At 44.1% G+C, this 18,299-nt stretch overlaps 1 protein-coding gene across 3 annotated transcripts; it reads left to right on the plus strand.

Annotated features, from left to right (window-relative positions):
• Nucleotides 1-7,895: 7,895 nt before the first annotated feature.
• Nucleotides 7,896-17,454, plus strand: LOC128753946 (mitochondrial glycine transporter B-like). Of its 3 annotated transcripts, none has more exons than XM_053856188.1 (8): nucleotides 7,896-8,223; nucleotides 8,434-8,523; nucleotides 11,440-11,564; nucleotides 12,234-12,318; nucleotides 13,870-14,049; nucleotides 14,129-14,297; nucleotides 15,642-15,805; nucleotides 16,054-17,454. In XM_053856188.1, the coding sequence occupies exons 2-8, from the start codon at nucleotides 8,509-8,511 to the stop codon at nucleotides 16,174-16,176; spliced, it is 861 nt and encodes a 286-aa protein (XP_053712163.1). In that variant the 5' UTR covers nucleotides 7,896-8,223; nucleotides 8,434-8,508; the 3' UTR covers nucleotides 16,177-17,454. The 3 variants fall into 3 exon arrangements, 2 of the variants coding, with proteins under 2 accessions (XP_053712163.1, XP_053712162.1); XR_008413889.1 differs by lacking the exons at nucleotides 7,896-8,223; nucleotides 8,434-8,523 and adding an exon at nucleotides 10,551-10,809 and having other exon boundaries at nucleotides 16,054-16,297; nucleotides 16,406-17,454; XM_053856187.1 differs by lacking the exons at nucleotides 7,896-8,223; nucleotides 8,434-8,523 and adding an exon at nucleotides 10,552-10,809.
• Nucleotides 17,455-18,299: the final 845 nt, after the last annotated feature.

Genomic DNA, 18,299 nt, shown 5'->3' on the forward strand with positions numbered 1-18,299 from the left:
AGACGTTTGCACCGCTTCGATGAAGCTGCCGGAGTTTTGGCCCAGCGACCCAGCGCCGTGGTTCCAGCACGTGGAGGCGCTTTTTCATCTGCGGGGTATAACGGCGGACGACGCCAGATATTACCTGGTGGTAGCGGCTCTGGACCAGCAGTCTACTCGTCGGGTGATGCAACTTTTACGGGCACCGCCGCATCGCGGGAAGTACGACGCTCTCAAGCAGCTTCTCCTTCGGTGTTTCAGCCCGTCCGCGGCAGAGAGAGCGGATAAGCTGCTTTCGCTTCCTGGGCTTGGTGACGGGTCAGCAGTGGACTTAATGGACGAAATGTTGTCTCTGCTGGGTTCGGAAGACGGCGGTTTCTTGTTCCCGCACATCTTTCTGCGCCAATTTCCACCGTCGGTGCGCGCCGCCCTGGCCAACTCCCCGTGCCTCGCCGCTGGCGATTTCCGCGGTTTGGCGGAGGAAGCGGACCGAATCCTTCTGACGACCAGACGAGCAGCAGTGCACACGTTGGTGGTGGCTCCCCAACAGTCGACGGCGGAGGGCGCGGAACCTGCGATGACTGCTGGGAGTCTCCTCCCGAAGACGACGGGGGGACTTGTGTTTCTTCCACCGTCGTTTCGGCGTCAAGGCTCGGCGTTGCGTCCCTCCCTGCTCGTTCGACACTTCGGGAAACGGAAGAGCCAGCGCTCAGTAGCGGCTGTGGGCGCTGGCGATCGAGAAGAGCTGCTTTTTGTAAAGGACTCCGTGTCTGGACGACGGTTCCTGGTGGACTCTGGCTCACAGAAGAGCCTCCTCCCTCCAGCTGAGTCAGACTTGGCAGCCCGCGGTACTGGCCCGGTTTTGAAGGCAGCCAACGAGTCGTCTATCGAAACTTTTGGTACCAGGTCGGTCACTGTGTGTTTCAGTGGACGCAGTTTTCACTTTAACTTTGTGTTGGCCTCTGTCACACTGCCCATTATCGGGGCAGACTTCCTGTGTGATAATGGCTTGTTGGTGGATGTCGCCAACCGCCGGTTAATTCATACTGTGTCTTTTGCTGTGGTTCCATGTCAGACTGGAGGACCCGGGCCATTGACACACTCTAACGTTGTGGCGTCAAGTGATGCTTTTCTGCCTTTGCTTGCAGAATTTCCGGCACTGACTAAGCCAGAGTTTTCCACCGCAGTCGCCAAACACGGCGTGGAACATTTTATCCCGACGGTAGGCCCGCCAGTGTTCGCGCGTGCGCGACACCTGGACCCTGTCAAGTTGGCCACGGCTAAACAGGAGTTCTCCACCATGGAACGCTTGGGTATTGTAAGGCGTTCCAACAGCCCGTGGGCGTCGCCGCTTCATATGGTGCCAAAAGCGGACGGGTCTTGGCGTCCATGTGGCGACTTTCGCCGCTTGAACAACATTACAACACATGATCTATATCCGATACCACACATTCAGGATTTTTCGGTCCACTTGGCGGGCGCCGTTCCCTTGCCTTCCAAGGTGCAGGCGGTGTTGGATTTTCCCCGGCCAGTCTCGGTCAAATCCCTGCAGGAATTTTTGGGAATGGTGAACTTCTATAACTGTTTCCTGCCTCACGCAGCACAAAACATGCAGCCACTATATGCAGCCCTGAAGCTAAAAAAGGCAAATGACCAGGTCATCTGGACCCCAGAACGCGTCCAGGCCTTCGACGAAGCTAAGGCAGCCCTGGCTAACGCAGCGCGCCTTACTCATCCCAAGTCTGGTGCACCTATTGCTCTTACAACAGATGCATCTGATGTGGCCGTGGGGGCAGTCGTTGAGCAGTTTGTGGCAGTTTCATGGCAGCCCCTTGCGTTTTTTAGTCGTAGGTTGCGGGACAACGAGTGTAAATACAGTGTTTTCGACAGAGAACTACTGGCGTTGTACATGGCCACGAGACATTTTCGTTTTTTACTGGAGGGACGTTCCTTCACTGCTTTTGTGGATCACAAGCCGTTGACATTTGCTATGGCAAAGGTGTCTGAACCATGGTCTGCTCGCCAGCAGCGCCACCTTGCCTCCATATCCGAGTTTACGACCGACATTCAGCATGTAGCTGGCAAAGAAAACCCTGTCGCTGATTGCCTATCTCGGGCGCTGGTGTGTCCTGTGCAGCTCGGAGTTGATTTTTCGGCTATGGCTGCTGATCAACCTAATGACACAGATGTCCGATCGCTGTGTTCCGGCAGTGGTCCTACCCTCCTTTGCGATGTCTCAACAGGGCGACCTCGTCCGGTTGTACCGATTGCTTGGCGCTGTCGAGTTTTCGATTTGGTTCATGCACTCTCTCATCCAGGAGTCCGTGCATCAGTAAGACTGGTGGCATCAAAGTTCGTCTGGCCTGGCCTTCGCAAAGAAGTCAAAGAGTGGGCGTCTGCGTGCGTGGCGTGTCAGCATGCTAAAGTTCATCAACACACTAAAACGCCCCTGGAACCATTTACAATTCCCGCCAAGCGTTTTGATGTGCATGTGGACTTGGTGGGTCCTTTTCCTCCCTCTCAGGGATTCACACATCTGTTCACAATGGTGGATCGGACCACCAGGTGGCCAGAGGCAGTCCCTCTGTCCTCCACTTCGTCCGCGGACTTGGCGCGTGCATTCATTTCAACTTGGGTCGCACGTTTCGGTCCACCGTCAGACATCACCTCGGACAGAGGCCCACAGTTTGTTTCTGAGCTCTGGTCAGCAATGGCAAGGTCTCTGGGCACGCAGGTTCACCGTACGACTGCTTATCATCCTCAGGCTAACGGTTTGTGTGAGCGTTTTCACAGGTCGCTTAAAGCGTCGTTGCGCGCTGCACTCTCGGATGCCAACTGGGTGGACCGTCTGCCATGGGTCATGTTGGGGTTGCGTTCAGCTCCCAAGGAGGACCTAAATGCCTCACCTGCAGAGTTAGTTTTTGGTCAGCCACTTTGTGTTCCAGGGGAGTTTTTGCCTGAGATTCCAGCCCCTTTCCCCTTTCCGGTTCTTATATTCAAAAATAAGAGATTGAATTGATCTTGAATTATGTGGCGAATTAAATGATCAACCCGTAACAGGAATTTTCACCCTAACAATTATGTAATGAACACAATGTAAAGGTTAATAATGGGGCTTTATGCCTCAGGTGGGTAAATATTTTTCACACGTCGTGTCTGACAAAATGTTTAAACTTCTTTTGAAGAAGCAAGGTTTCTGAGAACGACCCGAAAGTAACGTCCACTGTTCCCCTGCAGGCGGACAAGACAAACAGCCGCATGCAGCAGCTGAAGCTTTAGCTGGAGGAGACCGAGGAGGAGCTGACCCGAGCCAACGTCTACCGCAGGAAGCTCCAGAGGGAACTGGGCGACGTGATGAACCGGGAAGTCAGCAACCTCAAGAGCAAACTCAGGTACAGACTAATCTGAAGCTCTTCAGTTGAACCTCCGAGTGGCGACGCTGACGCTGGCTGTGTCCTCCAGGCGCGTGGACCTGCCCTACAACATGAGGCGCACGGTCAACCGCACAGGCCTGGACAGCGATGAGGAAGGAGATCTGCCTGCAGAGCCATCAGAACCTGCAGCGGAGTGAGCAGAACTTCTCTTGCAATAAGACAAGACATTACATGCTTTATTGGCTTGAATTTCCCCACTGTAAGACTAATGAAGGACATCTAATCTAAAGAGCCTGTTTTATGATCTACTGTTCTCCTTTTGAAGCAGCAAATATATATTGGATATTATGAAACTCCTGTCACTTTTAATAGATTTTTCCAAATGAAGTTATTACAGAGCCTCTAAAGCAGACCTGGGTAAAGTGTGGCTCGGGGGCCATATGCCGCCCGATGGTTGTATATTTTGTGGCCCTTTTTACGTCAGACTAAAACTATACATGATATTTTGTCATTTTTTTACCTTTTCCGTTCTTTATTTTTTAGTCACCACCACCACTTCTGCATATATATATATATATATATATAGCATGTTTTTGCTTTAAGACTAAAGTTTTCTTTTCATTGGCCATTTTTGTGTGTTTTTCTTGTTATTCAAAATACATTTAAGCAATATTGAAAAGAGTTCCAAATAAATTGTCATAGTCGCCATCATTGGTCCATATTTATGTGCGCCAAGAAGAAAGAGAAACCATGAGCATGAAAGCCATAATGCTTCAGTGACAGCCTCTGCTGTCCGCCTCTTCACACTGTCGTCTTTGACCTCTGTAGATGGTTTGTGGGCTGTTTTCTACTGATGCAGTTGATTTGGTTTTACTGGTACAATTGAATTGCTGTTGCAGATTTGGGGGGGAATCTTCAAACACGATGCAGGTTTTGCACAGATCAATAACTGTGGGAGGTTTCACTCGGTCTTGGGGGACAGGTCATTTTGGGGTTATCTTGGTCCCTCGTCCCAAAACTGCACAAAGCCTGAACAGATACACTGGTGGGGAAATGATGTTCTGTGAGTGTTTGAATGTTGCTGGTGGTGGGTCGTTGCACAGAAACCCCCTACACTGCAGGTGCTCTGTGTTCTTGAAGCACTTCGCGTGGTCACATCACTGCTGTACTGTTAATCTGAGAACTGTTTTATTGCTGCTCTGGATCTGGAGTGTTTCAATTGGTCGGATGTGCACTCGTCCGACCAATTGAAACTCGTTTTTTTTTACAGTGTAAGTATTGAGTCATTTTTTTTTCTTAAGTCATGTAATAAAGAAACAAAAAAAATTGACCAGTGGGGAAATGTTTTTCCTCCATTCCTCTAATACATACATATTAATAAATTATATACATAAAATATTATATAAATACATACATACAATAAATGAACATTTTTGTGTTTTCCTTGTTCCTCAAAATACACTGAAGTAATATTGAAAATATATTTTGAAATAAATTGCCTTATTATCTTATCTATTTATATTCAAATTAAGTGCATATAAAAGAAAATATTTCAATAGTTTTCATGGCATATTTACACTTCTTAATATCCCCAATTCCATTTAATCTACTTATGTATTTTGGAAATTTTTCCATCAACTTCCTTTTGGCATGATGGCCCCTCACAACCGTTACAGTTTCTAATGTGGCCCTCGAGGAAATGTAGTCACCCACCTCTGGTCTAGAGCTTGAAGTGCTCGAGACACCACGCCTTTACCGTGGATGAATTGCCCACCACTGAAGTCTAGTTCCACAGTCCTCATCATTTGCACCTGCGGTCCCTAAGAATACATGTTTGAGGCACAGACTGGGGCAGTATGGTTCAAGGGTGGACCCTAACACAAGCCAATAAAAGATTTAGGGGTGCTCCTTACATAAGAGCACATTTGAATTCCTCAGAAACTTGGCTTACTGACTACGGTATTAGAAGTACTGTGTGTACAGCAAGTATTTCTCATGAATTCTGGAATCCCCGTCAAGTGTAACACCGAAGATTAAATAACCTCTGAAGAAAAGCATTTTTTCCAGACAGCCTTCTTCATGTTTGCGTGTCAGTTTCCAGTCACAGTCCCAGAGGAAACTCTTTGGCCTCAGAGCAGCACGACAGGCCGGAGATGCTGCTGCCAAAGGAGGACAGCAGGAGAGATGTGGGCCATGTTGCTCACCAGGCTCGGGTACGCTACAACCACAGCCTCCTTCTCCCTTCAGAGCTTTTGTTGCTTCTTGTTACACCTAGGATCAAGAAAAGGAGAGATGTTGCTTTAGTCTCATGTTTTTTTTCCTTGTTGGGGACTGGTGTTAGATATGACCAGCATACATTGGCTTCCTACTGAGCAATGTTGCAGGTGCCCAGTAGATGTCAGGAGTGAGAGAGTGACTGGAGGCGATATGAATAAATCAAGTACAGTTCTTGTTACTTCAATGCAACAGATCAGAACACACATTTGGCAAATGATAAAAGTTGTCCAGCAGCTAAAGTGAGTGTGGGAGAATTTGTGAGGGACATTGGTGGGACGTCTAGTGAAGGTCCGCACGTCTGTTGTATGTGATGCCTGATGCCCTCTGTCGTTTTTGGTCCTGATGCTGATGTTTCACCTCTTCTGTCTGCACTGCCGCTCGCCGCAGATTCTCCTGACCTGCAGCAGCTACGTAACATGGCAGGCAGGGTGGCCAAAACCGAAAAAAAACAACAACATGAAAACCCTGGAAATTGGTGGTTACAGAAATGCTTCAGAGCTATTGTCCCACACCTCATCTTACCACTCATTTTGAGCCATGGATCAAGGTGGGATGCAGCACATGTTTCTGTCTGCTTGTACAAAAGATTATGTGACGACGTGAAGTTGAGAGATCATTGGATTATAAGTCCTGCATGTGTAACACGTGGGGAAATTCAACAAATGAAAAAATCTGACTCATTTATTTATTGGCTATTACATAAACAAGATTCAGGTTGAGATCGCGTTTTGTTGTGGAAAATGTTCAATGAAGAACTTTGAATCAGACTCGTGAACATGACAGTTATACTGTTCTCAACAAGGTAAGAATTAGAAGCAAATGTCAAAGCTAATTCTCGCTCCCTACTCTGCCAGGCTGCTGGGCTCACACTCGTGTATGGATTGATGAGCAGATGATGCCTTCACTGCCCAAAAGCCAGTGGGCATACAGAAGGTTGTGCTACAGCAGGAGGCATCGTGCTGGAATTCTGGGTGTTCCACCAAGGTGCAGGGTGTACTGCTCCATCATGTCAAAGAACTAGAGGGTCTTTGCCTGGGGACAGGGTTGTTGTGACAGGCTCTTCACAACCACCTGAGGAATGGGACGAGTGATGAAGAAGGAGCTGCACATGACTGGTATAGTTATGAGGAACCGGGTTGCTGCAGCGGTGCAGACTGACAAAAACATGAAAGAGGGTGGGGAAGGTAACGCAGCCGAAGCTGCCAATGAAGGTGGAAAGTTTGCCGTTGGTATGATAACAAACCAGTTCTGATGAGGTCTGCCAGCAATGGCACAAATAACTGTAAGAGTGTGTGACCACCCCCCGTCCAAGCATCGTCCTTAAATACAACTTCAGGATGGGTGGAGCTGACTTAAGAAGCGGACACTGAAGATGGCAATGCACTGGATTCCCGCATGGAAGTGGCAGTGGTCTTCTGTATGCTAAGGTCATCTGGAACTGATGACAACTTCTAGTGTTTGCATAGGGATCGCAACTGTCTGGCAGCATTTCACACAAAGGTTTGTACATGTTCCAAAAGAAAAAGGGCAGTAGTAGAACACACTGTTGCGTTCAGGGATATAATAAAGACTTTATTACACAGTGGTGACCGTTGGAGCATAATGTGCACTGAACATTGCGTGTTAGTGGGGACCATACATTGAGGGAACATCAGGGTGTCTCATGGTGATATTGAGAATTTACCTTATTGGGCTTCCAATAAACCCCAAAAGCAAACAGACATAAGAAAGGCATGTCAAAAAGTGCTTGGGTGATAGGAGGACTAACACCACCATACTCAGTAAGTCAGAGTGGTGGTTGTCAGCACCAGACAAGGTTGGTCTCTGTGCAAAAACACTTCCTCAGTATCGAGACAACATGCTCAGGATTCGACTGTTCTTGTCTGACAGAATAAATCTACAATTCTGAATAACTGGAATGTTTTCCCTCAGTAAGAATGAAAATGTTTCATTTCAACACTTCAATTCAACCGTCTGATTTTTACTTTTGTAAGACAAAGTTAAAGAAATCTCAACATAAAAAAATTTGGTAACAAAATTTGGAGTTGGACAATGTGAAAATTGTATTTATTTTAACTTAATTCACGTGTCAGAAGTGTTTGGAATGTGCTGGATCGGCTTCACTTCATCGACTGACATGACGCCAGGTCGAATATTCAAATGCGAGATGAAGTGACAGCAGCGTCGCCATTGCGTTTGCTCGCCGCTCGGAACTGTGGGAATTGTGGTCATTCGAGGGCAATGCGTCATGTGCCTGTAGCGCTCTGCCATACTGCTTCTACTTTTCATGACATACAAGCGTCTTTGAAATGGAACGGTGGTTGGTCTCGTGCAGTCGACTGATTCAAGCCTTGGAAGCCAGCAGCTTTGTTCAATAAGAAACATGAACTCAGTTTGTCCTACGACGCGGGGTGTCCTGTTTTGTTTACTTTTGCTTCTGAGACTCCACGGTTTGACAGAAATGCTGACAGTAGACTTTGGTTTCTTAGCATTGTGTGTCAACTCGTCTGAAGCGACACATCATGTGAAGCGAAACTAAACTTGGAGAGGTGGAAACTCGATCGTCAGTCTTGTCTGACCAAAAGATACCAAGGTAAGTCGAGTATTCTTATTTAATTCAGAGGTATATTGGAGGAAAAGGAAGCCTGTGCTTATCGTAGGAGACTGAAACAAACTGTCCTTCAGACCGCCAGAGCACCGGTGCTGGTGGCTAGCTAAGCTAGCTTGTTGCTGCCGCTCCACCACACATATTTTGCTAAATATCACAGTCATATGATCCTGTCTTGTGTTCTATCTATTTTAGCGTCAACGGCAAATACGAGCGAGCTTAAAAACGGCAGCAGCAGATGTGGGTGACACTTCTACATCCTCCAAAAGGATGGAGCTAGCATCGGTAAGTGCCCCTGTATTGCTATGTATACAACGTGCCTGTTCTTCGAATAAACCAGTGTGTCACGCTCATGGATAACTGTAATAATGTACTACTTGTCTCAGCAGTAAATGACAGTGGATTTAAGAAATGCGTTCTAACATAACTGAGCGAGACGGCAAAGCAGATGCCCTGTTCTTAACAGTTCAAGAAGGAAACAATCCCAGTATTTGCTTGCGATATCCAAACAATTTTAACATTAATCACCTGCAAAGACATCACCCTTTTCTTACAAAAAATAAAATTCAACCTCAAATATTTCAAGTATTTAGATTCAGAAATTAAACAAATAGACATTGACAAATCTTTAGAGTAAATGTATTCTTCTCTTTCGCCCCTACATTTCTATATGTTCTGTATTACGCTACATATTTACTATGCTTTGCTTGGTTGCTTCTGCATGTTGCTTGTATAAAAAAGTATATTCTGTGAATACTAGACAAAAATCGAATATGGTGGTAATTTGTACATCTCTTTATATATCTGTTATTATTTTTGACAAGTGGTTTTTAATGTCATCTGGAGGCAACAAATGGAAAAAGCCACATTTCAATATTCCATAAACATATTTCCATATTCATGTAATATCACAGATCTATAAGTTAACTAGAATACCAAGCAGCTTCTGTTCACCCAAACACAATCTCCCAATGATAAAGTGTCTAAATGCACTAATGTCAATAAATGTCCTGTCTCCCAAAGTTAAAGAAGCCTTTAAAAAATTCCTGGATCCAGATGGTGGTCTGGATCACCCCCAAAATTGAATAATTTATTCCTTGTCCCATTTCACATATTTCCTGAAAATGTCTTCTAGATCTGTCCAAAACTATTCAAATTACTTTGAACTCAAAGGAACAGACTCTGTCGAAAACACAACTTACTTGGTGGAGTTAACAATTGGTTGGAATAGTTGATCGCTGAGTATTATAAACGTGAAATCTAAAATGAATATGTAATGAATCTATGGGTTCTTCACTTCATTTTAGGCTATTTTTGTGAACAGAAAAACAAAAATGTTTTTTTTTCTTTATAGATCAAGTGTTAACATTTTGATAGTTGTGATAATTTTTGACATAAAATAAGTCTATTTAAGCATATTTGGGGAAAGATTTTTAAGTACTGGATTGATTTTGAAAACTCAGCCACACAGTTCTGAACCATACTTTTGTTTTAATGGATGGGTATTGACCAACTCAGACCGAATATAAGGCGTTATGTTTTTTTTTTGTTTGTAAGTAGATTAATAATGTTATAATAATAATAATGATTAATTAATTAAAGCTGTCCAGCTGGTCACGTGACCAGTTCTGTTTAAAAGAGTCAGAAACCAAACATTTTGACTTAAAGAAACACAGCATACAACTGAATTACTGTTAAACATCATCGGACCTGTGACTATGGTAGCAAAATCGGACTTCTCACCTTTTGAAGCTTTCCTCATTCATTTCCTGAGCACAGCATCTTTATTGCTGCTTTTCCGGTTCTACCCAGGTAGTTTGTCTCCTGTGTCTCTTATGGACTTTCCATGATGCTGCTGCCACCTACTGTCCGATTTAGCACATTTCACTCCGAATATAATTAACATTTATTATATAGACAAAATATGTTGGGCTACAATATATGGTGAAAGACTGTGGGTGGAAATGGTAGGCTTGGTGGAGTATTCCCTATGCCAATGCCTTTATAATATTCTTCTTAATATTCTGCTAGACACACAGTGGTCTACTGTATAAATGTGTTCTTTACCTCACTTGTGAAAGCTTCAGCAAACCTTGAGATTTGTCAGTGCATTTGTGTTTTAAACACAGACTAGAAATGGACCACTTGATCAAATATCTTGAGTGACGCAGCATGTGCGATTGCACATACACATGCACACAGTCGCTTCATGAGTCATGCCATTTGACAGAGATGCAATTTAGCAGGGAGAACTGCAGAGGGGGTGCCACTTAAATGCAGATGTGAGAATCTGTCTCTGAAAGATAAAGATAGAGGGCCGTTGAAAAACGTAGCCAGGATTAAGCTTCTGCTTTGGCTGCGAAGCTGAAGGGGGAGGGACGACCAGGAGCCTGAGAGAACGACTGTGGGTTGTCGACAGAGAGCAGGCAAAAAGGATGTTAAGAGCAATGGAGGTCTATTTTCTAAAATTCCTTTTACAACGGTGGCATTAAAGGGACCGAATTTTGAAAAGGGGGAGAAATGCAGCAGCGACAGGAATCGTCAAGTCGTGCTCCGAGCAGCTTTGTGAAGGTAGGCGCGTGTGCTGGATTCAGTGTGCGCTTTCTGCGCACGTTAATGCAAGAGCCACTTACTGTATTTAAATGGTGCTGTGTTCCAATAGAGTTACTGATATAAGATGAGTGCCATCGCTGCATTTGTTGTCATTGAATGGTTCAAAGCTAGAGATGCAATTCCTTTTAATGACTTGATATTAATCCAGTTTTTTCTTGTCCGTCGAATGATATTTCAGAAATGTTGATCTGTGGGTGTTAGAGGTCATGTCCACCGTCTGACCCCATCCAACAGCCTGTCTGTGTCTGTATGTATATTAGTGTGGGTGGGCGGTGCGTGCACGTGTTGTCTTTACTGCTTTCGTCGTCTTGGATCTGTGTGTGTGAGAGAGAGGAGACGAATCCTCTTCTTTTGGAAATGAAATCAAGTTTGAGACTCATTTGAAGCTGGAAATAAAAGTGAAGAATAGCATGAAATGTATTCCTGAGCTACATGGCCCATGAAGGTATTTTTGGGATGCGTTGTTCTTCAATTATTTCTGAAATGATCTATTCCTTCGACATCAACCCTTTTATACACTGACTCTTCTCCTGGTCCTCTGATTCTCCCTGTTGCTTTTATTCATCGCTGCTCTGCTGTCACCCTCAGGCTCACCCGGCTCTCAAAGCCTTCATGTGTGGCTCTCTCAGTGGCACCTGCTCGACGCTGCTCTTTCAGCCTTTGGATCTTGTCAAGACGCGATTGCAGACCCTGCAGAACAATGCCAAGCCTGGGTACTAGCACACACACACACACACACACACACACACACACGCCGCACAAGTAATCGGCCAGTGGCGTTTATTCTCTTTGACTGACATTCAGCATGTCAGGAAGCATTCTATCCAAGCAAACACAGCAGTATAACAGACACAGGCACCAGCAGAAGCAGTGGCACAATGGCATTGTCTTTGAGTTACTCTGACCCATATAGCGAGAATCATTACCAGCTGCAGTGTGAAATGATGGCCCATGGCTTTAGGTCTGTTTATCATATAGTGGTGACCTGCACAGAGGTATTTAGGAAAATCTCCTTCAGCTAAGATTTTCATTAAGACAGTAAATCCCAAATGTATTGCTTGATGATGGACGCTGCTCTTCTTGCTCAACACTGGTGATGCATCACTCTGAAGAGCCGTTCAGCGGGTCGAAGATGATCTTTAAAGAGGATGTGTTTGAGGGTCACCAGTGAACTCAACATTATTCCCTATGATTTGTTTGCTTTATCTGTAAATCGACGGTCGTCCTCGTGTTCAGGTACCTTACTCAGCTTAACCAGTTTGTGAAGCGAGTTGCCCAGACTGAGGGTCACTCCTGTCTATTTGCTGATGATGTGGTGCTGTGTATCTGAGTTGCTTCATTTATGTAGATGGTAATCCGCCCCCCCCTCCCTCCTCCGCCAGGTCTCCAAAAGTGGGCATGTTCGCAGTCTTCATCAATGTCATTAAAACAGAGAACTTCTTCAGTCTCTGGAAAGGGGTTACACCGGTGAGTACTGTCGCTTTTAGAAGTTCGTGGCTCTATTCTTAGTTATTTTCCAAGATGATTCCATGCATATGTCCCAGTTGGCGCGACTGGATTATTCGCCTGTCTCCTTCAGCGTCAGACCGGCTAACAATTGAACCGGTGGGTGTTACAGCTCACAGCATGTGAGGTGCCATCACTTTTAACAGTAAACTCAGTTGACTTGAACCTGAACAGTTCCCATGATGCCCTGCATGCCAGTCTACCAATCGTGGAATATATGGGCAAACAAGCTTGGTCCTGCCAAGATCGATCCTTATCACATCACCAATGAAATTACAGGCGAAATGTATTTTTTTATTTTTAAGTTTATTGACGCTAAAGTGCTCTAGTCCAGTGATTCTTAACCATAGGGCCGTTCTAGAAAAGAAAGAATGATAAAGAAAGTGATAGCGCCCCCAACAGTATAAACTGCTCATGAAAGCATCTGTTGAAGCACTTTTGAAAATAAATAAAGCATTTTGTGGCAATATTTTCATTTACACTTATATCGTCTTTGGAGTTTAAATAAAATATATTATTTTTATTTCATGATATGTAGACATGGTTTTATTATATTTATTTTATTCACAATTGTATTCAGTTTTTACAAATTTCTCAACAGTTTGCATCAAGTTTTTTTTTCTTTAGTAAATTTGATGAATATGACTTGCACCTGGTTCTGCTGCTGGTTGGACTTTTCAATGACAAATATCTTTGCGATGATCACATGCTTTCATGTCATTTCACAAGGTTTTAGTTTGTTTATGTGTCAGTAGATGAAATATTGTTGATCACAAATGAAATCAAGAGTAATGAATCAGTTCTATTGAATGGGCTCCTGGCCCATTTGTTCTGGGAAAGGTGGGCCCCGAGATCAGAAAGGTTAAGAACACCTGCTCTAGTGTTGCCTGCAGCGCCACCTGCACAGACCAGCTCATCTGTGGGGAAAGGCTCCAGTCTCAGCGGAGAATTGACCGGGGAATAACAGCGCATATTAGCGCTTTAGAGTTGACAAAACACTTGTAATTTCATCTCTCTGATGTGACGTGTCTTAATAATATTGGCGGCATGTTGCCATTTTCATTAGTAGTCTCAATGCTGGAGCCCTTTTTCAAAACTGACAAGTGGTAGTAGTCTAGCAAGTACAACCATGCAGCCTCCTGTTATAAAGTAATGTGAAGAAATGTGAAGTCATATTCCTCGTTGGTTTTATTATTCGACAAAAATGCCCTTGGTTTAATTACATTTTATCCATCTGATATTCTCAGTATATTTCTGAAGTTTGAAGATGCTTTGCATATTGTGCCTGAGCACTAAATTGTTGAAAGAATAATGAACAATAACAATATGGAAAACTCATTATACTTAGAAATAAATGTTTGTTGAGCATTTTTATGTAGATATTTATAGATATTTCAGGGATTTGCGTAACATTGAATCTTCTTCATGATGATGAAATGATTTCAGAAGAACATAAATGGTGTGCTGAGCTAAATTCATCCAGTGTTGATCGGCCTTTGTCTCTGTTGACAGTCATTTGTGCGCTGCATTCCTGGTGTGGGAATCTACTTCAGTACTTTCTACTCACTAAAGCAACACTTCTTCCTGGACCGAGCGCCCAACGCTGGTGAGGCCGTCCTGCTCGGTGCAGGGGCCCGGGCCGTGGCTGGAGTCTGCATGCTGCCCTTCACTGTCATCAAAACTCGCTTTGAGGTGAATGGCCGTAAAATGGTTCATGTCTTTTGTTTTTGTTGCTGTTGACATAGAAACACTCAATGTTCTGTGCTCCCAGAGTGGCTGCTACAATTACTCCAGTGTTGCCGGAGCGCTCAGCAGTGTTTACAAGACAGAGGGAGTCAGAGCTCTGTTCTCTGGGCTGACGGCCACCCTGCTCAGAGACGCCCCCTTCTCTGGGATCTACGTCATGTTCTACAGCCAGGCCAAGAGGGCGCTGCCTCAAGGTGAGAGCATGCGGGGTCATCAAATCCTGCTCTCACTATGTCACAGTGTTTTGATTACGCAAGTCAAACAGCCGCATGCTTGATAGGTTTATGTTCATTTCAGTCGTTGTTTTGATTTTGCTTGAAATTATTTGGCAGCCCTGCTATGAAATGCTGAGCACCGGCTGAGTCGCCACTAAATAGGCTAAAAAACAATCTGATATACCAACTAATATCGACTGATGGTAAAGTAACATGCACCTTTGTGTTTCAAAGATACATAAAAACATGGTCTGCCTGTTATTTTGCATAGGATATTTTGAGGGACCGTGAGAGTAGACGCCCCCAGATTTCCCTTTTACACTTCTGAAGGAGCACATTTGAGTGGATGAGCAACGTATGAAGAGTTAAAATTGTACTCTCTGTATTGACAAAAAATGTAGATACTAATGTAGATATAAGAGAAACAAAATGGCTAAGCATGATAGTCGGCATTACATCTCAATCCACACATATATGATATATATATATATTGATTTTATTTACTTTTACAGGAAAACTCTGAGCTGTGCATAGGAACGATTTTAGCATTGGAGGAATAATGGAGGGATCGATCAACAGAAGCGTTTTATAATAACCGTTTTTAACACAAAAATGTTAAGTTGTGGTATTATATGATAATACTCCTTGATGTTATGCCACTCACTAAACTAAAAAAAGCAGCTGGGTAAACAGGCCTACTCAATGAATACAGCAGTTTTGCTAACAAAAAACCAAGTCCAATAACCATTGCAATAATTCGGTCATGACAAATAAACAGCGATGGCGTTGATGTGATGTCTCTTTATTCCACTTAAATGAGACAACAAAACACTGGGCTGCGATGACGTCACCTGGGAGCACAGACCCAGTTAAGAGTTGAATAATGGGCCGGTGAACCACCAAGCTTTCAGCAGATACGCTTTCTAAATATGAATGTCATCTAACCACATGGCATTAGAAACGGACCATATCCGTGGCAATGTTCCCTCCAAGATGTTTTACCTTGACAAGGGGACTTTCTTGTCTGTAGACAGCCTTCTGTCTGGTGCTATCTCCCGTCTCAGAGCGGTAAGGGAGCGAGCCAGTGACCACGCGCTGTGTTGCGCTTTCAAAATAAAGCCACGGGAGTTGAGAACCTCCACAACACATTTTTTGGGTGGGACAAATGTGCCCGTCTCCATTATTGAGGGGGAACACATCCCACTCATCCTCCCTGGTTCCTATGGAGCTGTGTGTAGCACTTCGACACTCATCCTCAATCAGTTTTTTAGTTGTTTACTTTGTGATGTCATTTTTGACCAATTGTCTTTTTGTTCCCTGCAGAGGTGACCTCCACAGTCTACGTCCCTCTGGTGAATTTTAGCTGTGGCGTGGTGGCAGGCGTCCTGGCATCGCTGGCCACTCAACCTGCTGACGTATTGAAGACTCACATTCAAGTCCGGCCGTCGCACTGCAGCACTGCAGACGCTTTTCGCTACATCTACAGGGTGAGGACTTTTGTTACAGGCCTGTACTGATGAAGCGACGGCCAGATCATCAGGAAAGTAAAGATGAGTTGAAAGAAAAGAGAATTAGAGCTGTGACCATCAACCTCTATTGACCGTGTTATGTGTCTAAAAGAATCTCACTATGTTTCCCGCTGTTTTCAATGTAGAACTGAAGTCATAATTGTGTTTCACCTAAGCTGCAAATAGGCTGTGGTTCTGCCATGTTAATTCTTTCTCTGTATTCCCAGGAACATGGCCTGAAGGGTTTTTTTCGTGGGGCTGTGCCCAGATCTCTGCGGCGCACTCTGATGGCCGCGATGGCCTGGACTGTTTATGAACAGCTGATGGCTCGAATGGGACTGAAATCCTGAGTGGTGATGAACAAATGGATGGGATGGGATGTGATGGTGATGCCTGAAACTAAGCAGCTGAAAGAACAATGCATATCCAGTGCTTGTGCGTCTCCGTCAATGTGTCTTGGATCTGAAGTGTGTGAGTCTTTGACTTCCCCTCTGTTTTGTGTGATTGTTCATGATCCGTCTGCTCTCTGATGTGAAGTGAAATGTTTTTGCTTTATGCCCTTTTGCTGTGTTTCCAAAGCTCCTGGGCAGCACTGTGGATTTGACCTAGAGAGTTATCAGGACAGACTGAGGAGACTCCAAACATCTGCTGGAAAACCCTGCAGAAACAGTAGTCATAGTTTTTTTTTTACAATGTTTTTTGTCAAATGACTTTCGTATATGCCTTAGACAATCACACTTTTGCTGCCCGCTGAACAATGCCAACATGAGTCATATTGAGAATGACCTACTGAAACCTTCTTTAACTCAAGCATATCAAGTTTTTAAATATTTATACATTTTCAAAATGAAAAACTTTTCTTTAGTTTAGAGGTTTTTTTGTGATCAGCTCTTCTTCTTTGGTCCTGAATTAAATCCATGCTGTGGTCAAGAGCTTTTCAGAAGCAATAGTTTCTCATAGTCTGTTACTGAGATTTGTTTCAGATTTATACAAGTACATTGAAATTAAATTGTTTATTTTTGCACAACTAGAGTATGTTAGGTATCAGCCCTGAAGAGAGAGTTGGCTGGATTTGTGACCAAGACATTGGTTACTATATGGATTTTTGCTGATGGTACCATTATCTGTAACTTCTATTGTGGATTTCTTTGTTATTTATTGTTGATAATGTCAATGCACTATATCAAATCTAGGGTGATATAGAGAGGAGGTGATCTGAAGAAACCACACTCCTTCAGCAAAAAAAAAAAAAGAGTTTGTATTCTGTTGTCTTATGACATGAGGGTACTCCAAACTGGATGCAAACGTTCAAACATGTTGTAATATCCTCTAAGTGCTTTCTCATGTATGTGTTCAGTATTTAACTGGAGTAACGTGCAGTGCCATTACACCTGTTAGCTAGTAGAGAACCTTGTCACACCGGTAACCCTCATTGGCACACACGTGATGTTGGATCGTCGTCTGTGTTGTTCCTGCTGTTTCTTTCTTATTTTTTTCCAATAGCCTGTGCGTGCCTGTGCTTAGATACCAGGTCAGTTTTTGAACATTCGTGCACTCGTCTGTTGTTCTGAGCAGGGTTGTGGTGCAGCTTGGTTCAACTGATGTCAATAAATATGGTTTGATCTACATCCTCTTGTCACATTCTGAACTTTGGTGCCACTACAAGAGGGATCAACTCCAATTTACAGAAGGAAGGCAAGCAGCCACATTTTTTAGTCTTTTGCCTCCAATGTCTATTTTGAAACGGTAATGTGTCCAATATAGAAGAGGTTGATTATTAAAATGTGTTAATCTGCAGATGTCTGATTCCCCCTGAATGATGAACCTTTGATCTTGCACTATACAGCTATTTCTTTGAAGTTAACATTCAAAACCACAAAAATTCACCTTAAACAGAAACTCTCTTCTCTGCACTTTGCCATGGCATTTATGCCGCACATTGAGACAAATGTACACTGCAATAATGGGAGTAAAAATGTGGAACTCTCTGACAAAGGCACATGAAGACATTGTTTACAAATGCCTCAACAATTCACCGCACAAAACAGGCAGATCACTCACCTCCACACAAGTATCTACAATACATTTAACATCCACTCTCAGGTCTCTCTGACATTCGCTCCTGGACCATCCATCCATCCATCCATCGTCGTCCGCTTATCCGTTACCGGGTCGCCGACCAATCTCCAAATCCCTAATCACATGAGAACAGCACCCCGAGATTCTTAAACTTCTCCACTTGAGGCAAGATCTCACTCCCTACCTGGAGAGAGCAATCCATCCGTTTGTTGATTGAGACCATGGTTGAGAACCATGGTCTCGGACTTAGAGGTGCTGATCCTCATCCCAGCCGCTTCACACTCAGACGGAAACCGATCCAGCGTGAGCTGTAGGTCACGCGATGATGAAGCCATCAGAACCAAATCATCTGCAAAGAGCAGAGACTGGATCATCAGGCCACCAAACCACAAAC

The sequence above is a fragment of the Synchiropus splendidus genome, chromosome 2, assembly GCF_027744825.2.
Source record: "Synchiropus splendidus isolate RoL2022-P1 chromosome 2, RoL_Sspl_1.0, whole genome shotgun sequence".
Taxonomy (NCBI): Eukaryota; Metazoa; Chordata; class Actinopteri; order Syngnathiformes; family Callionymidae; genus Synchiropus; species Synchiropus splendidus.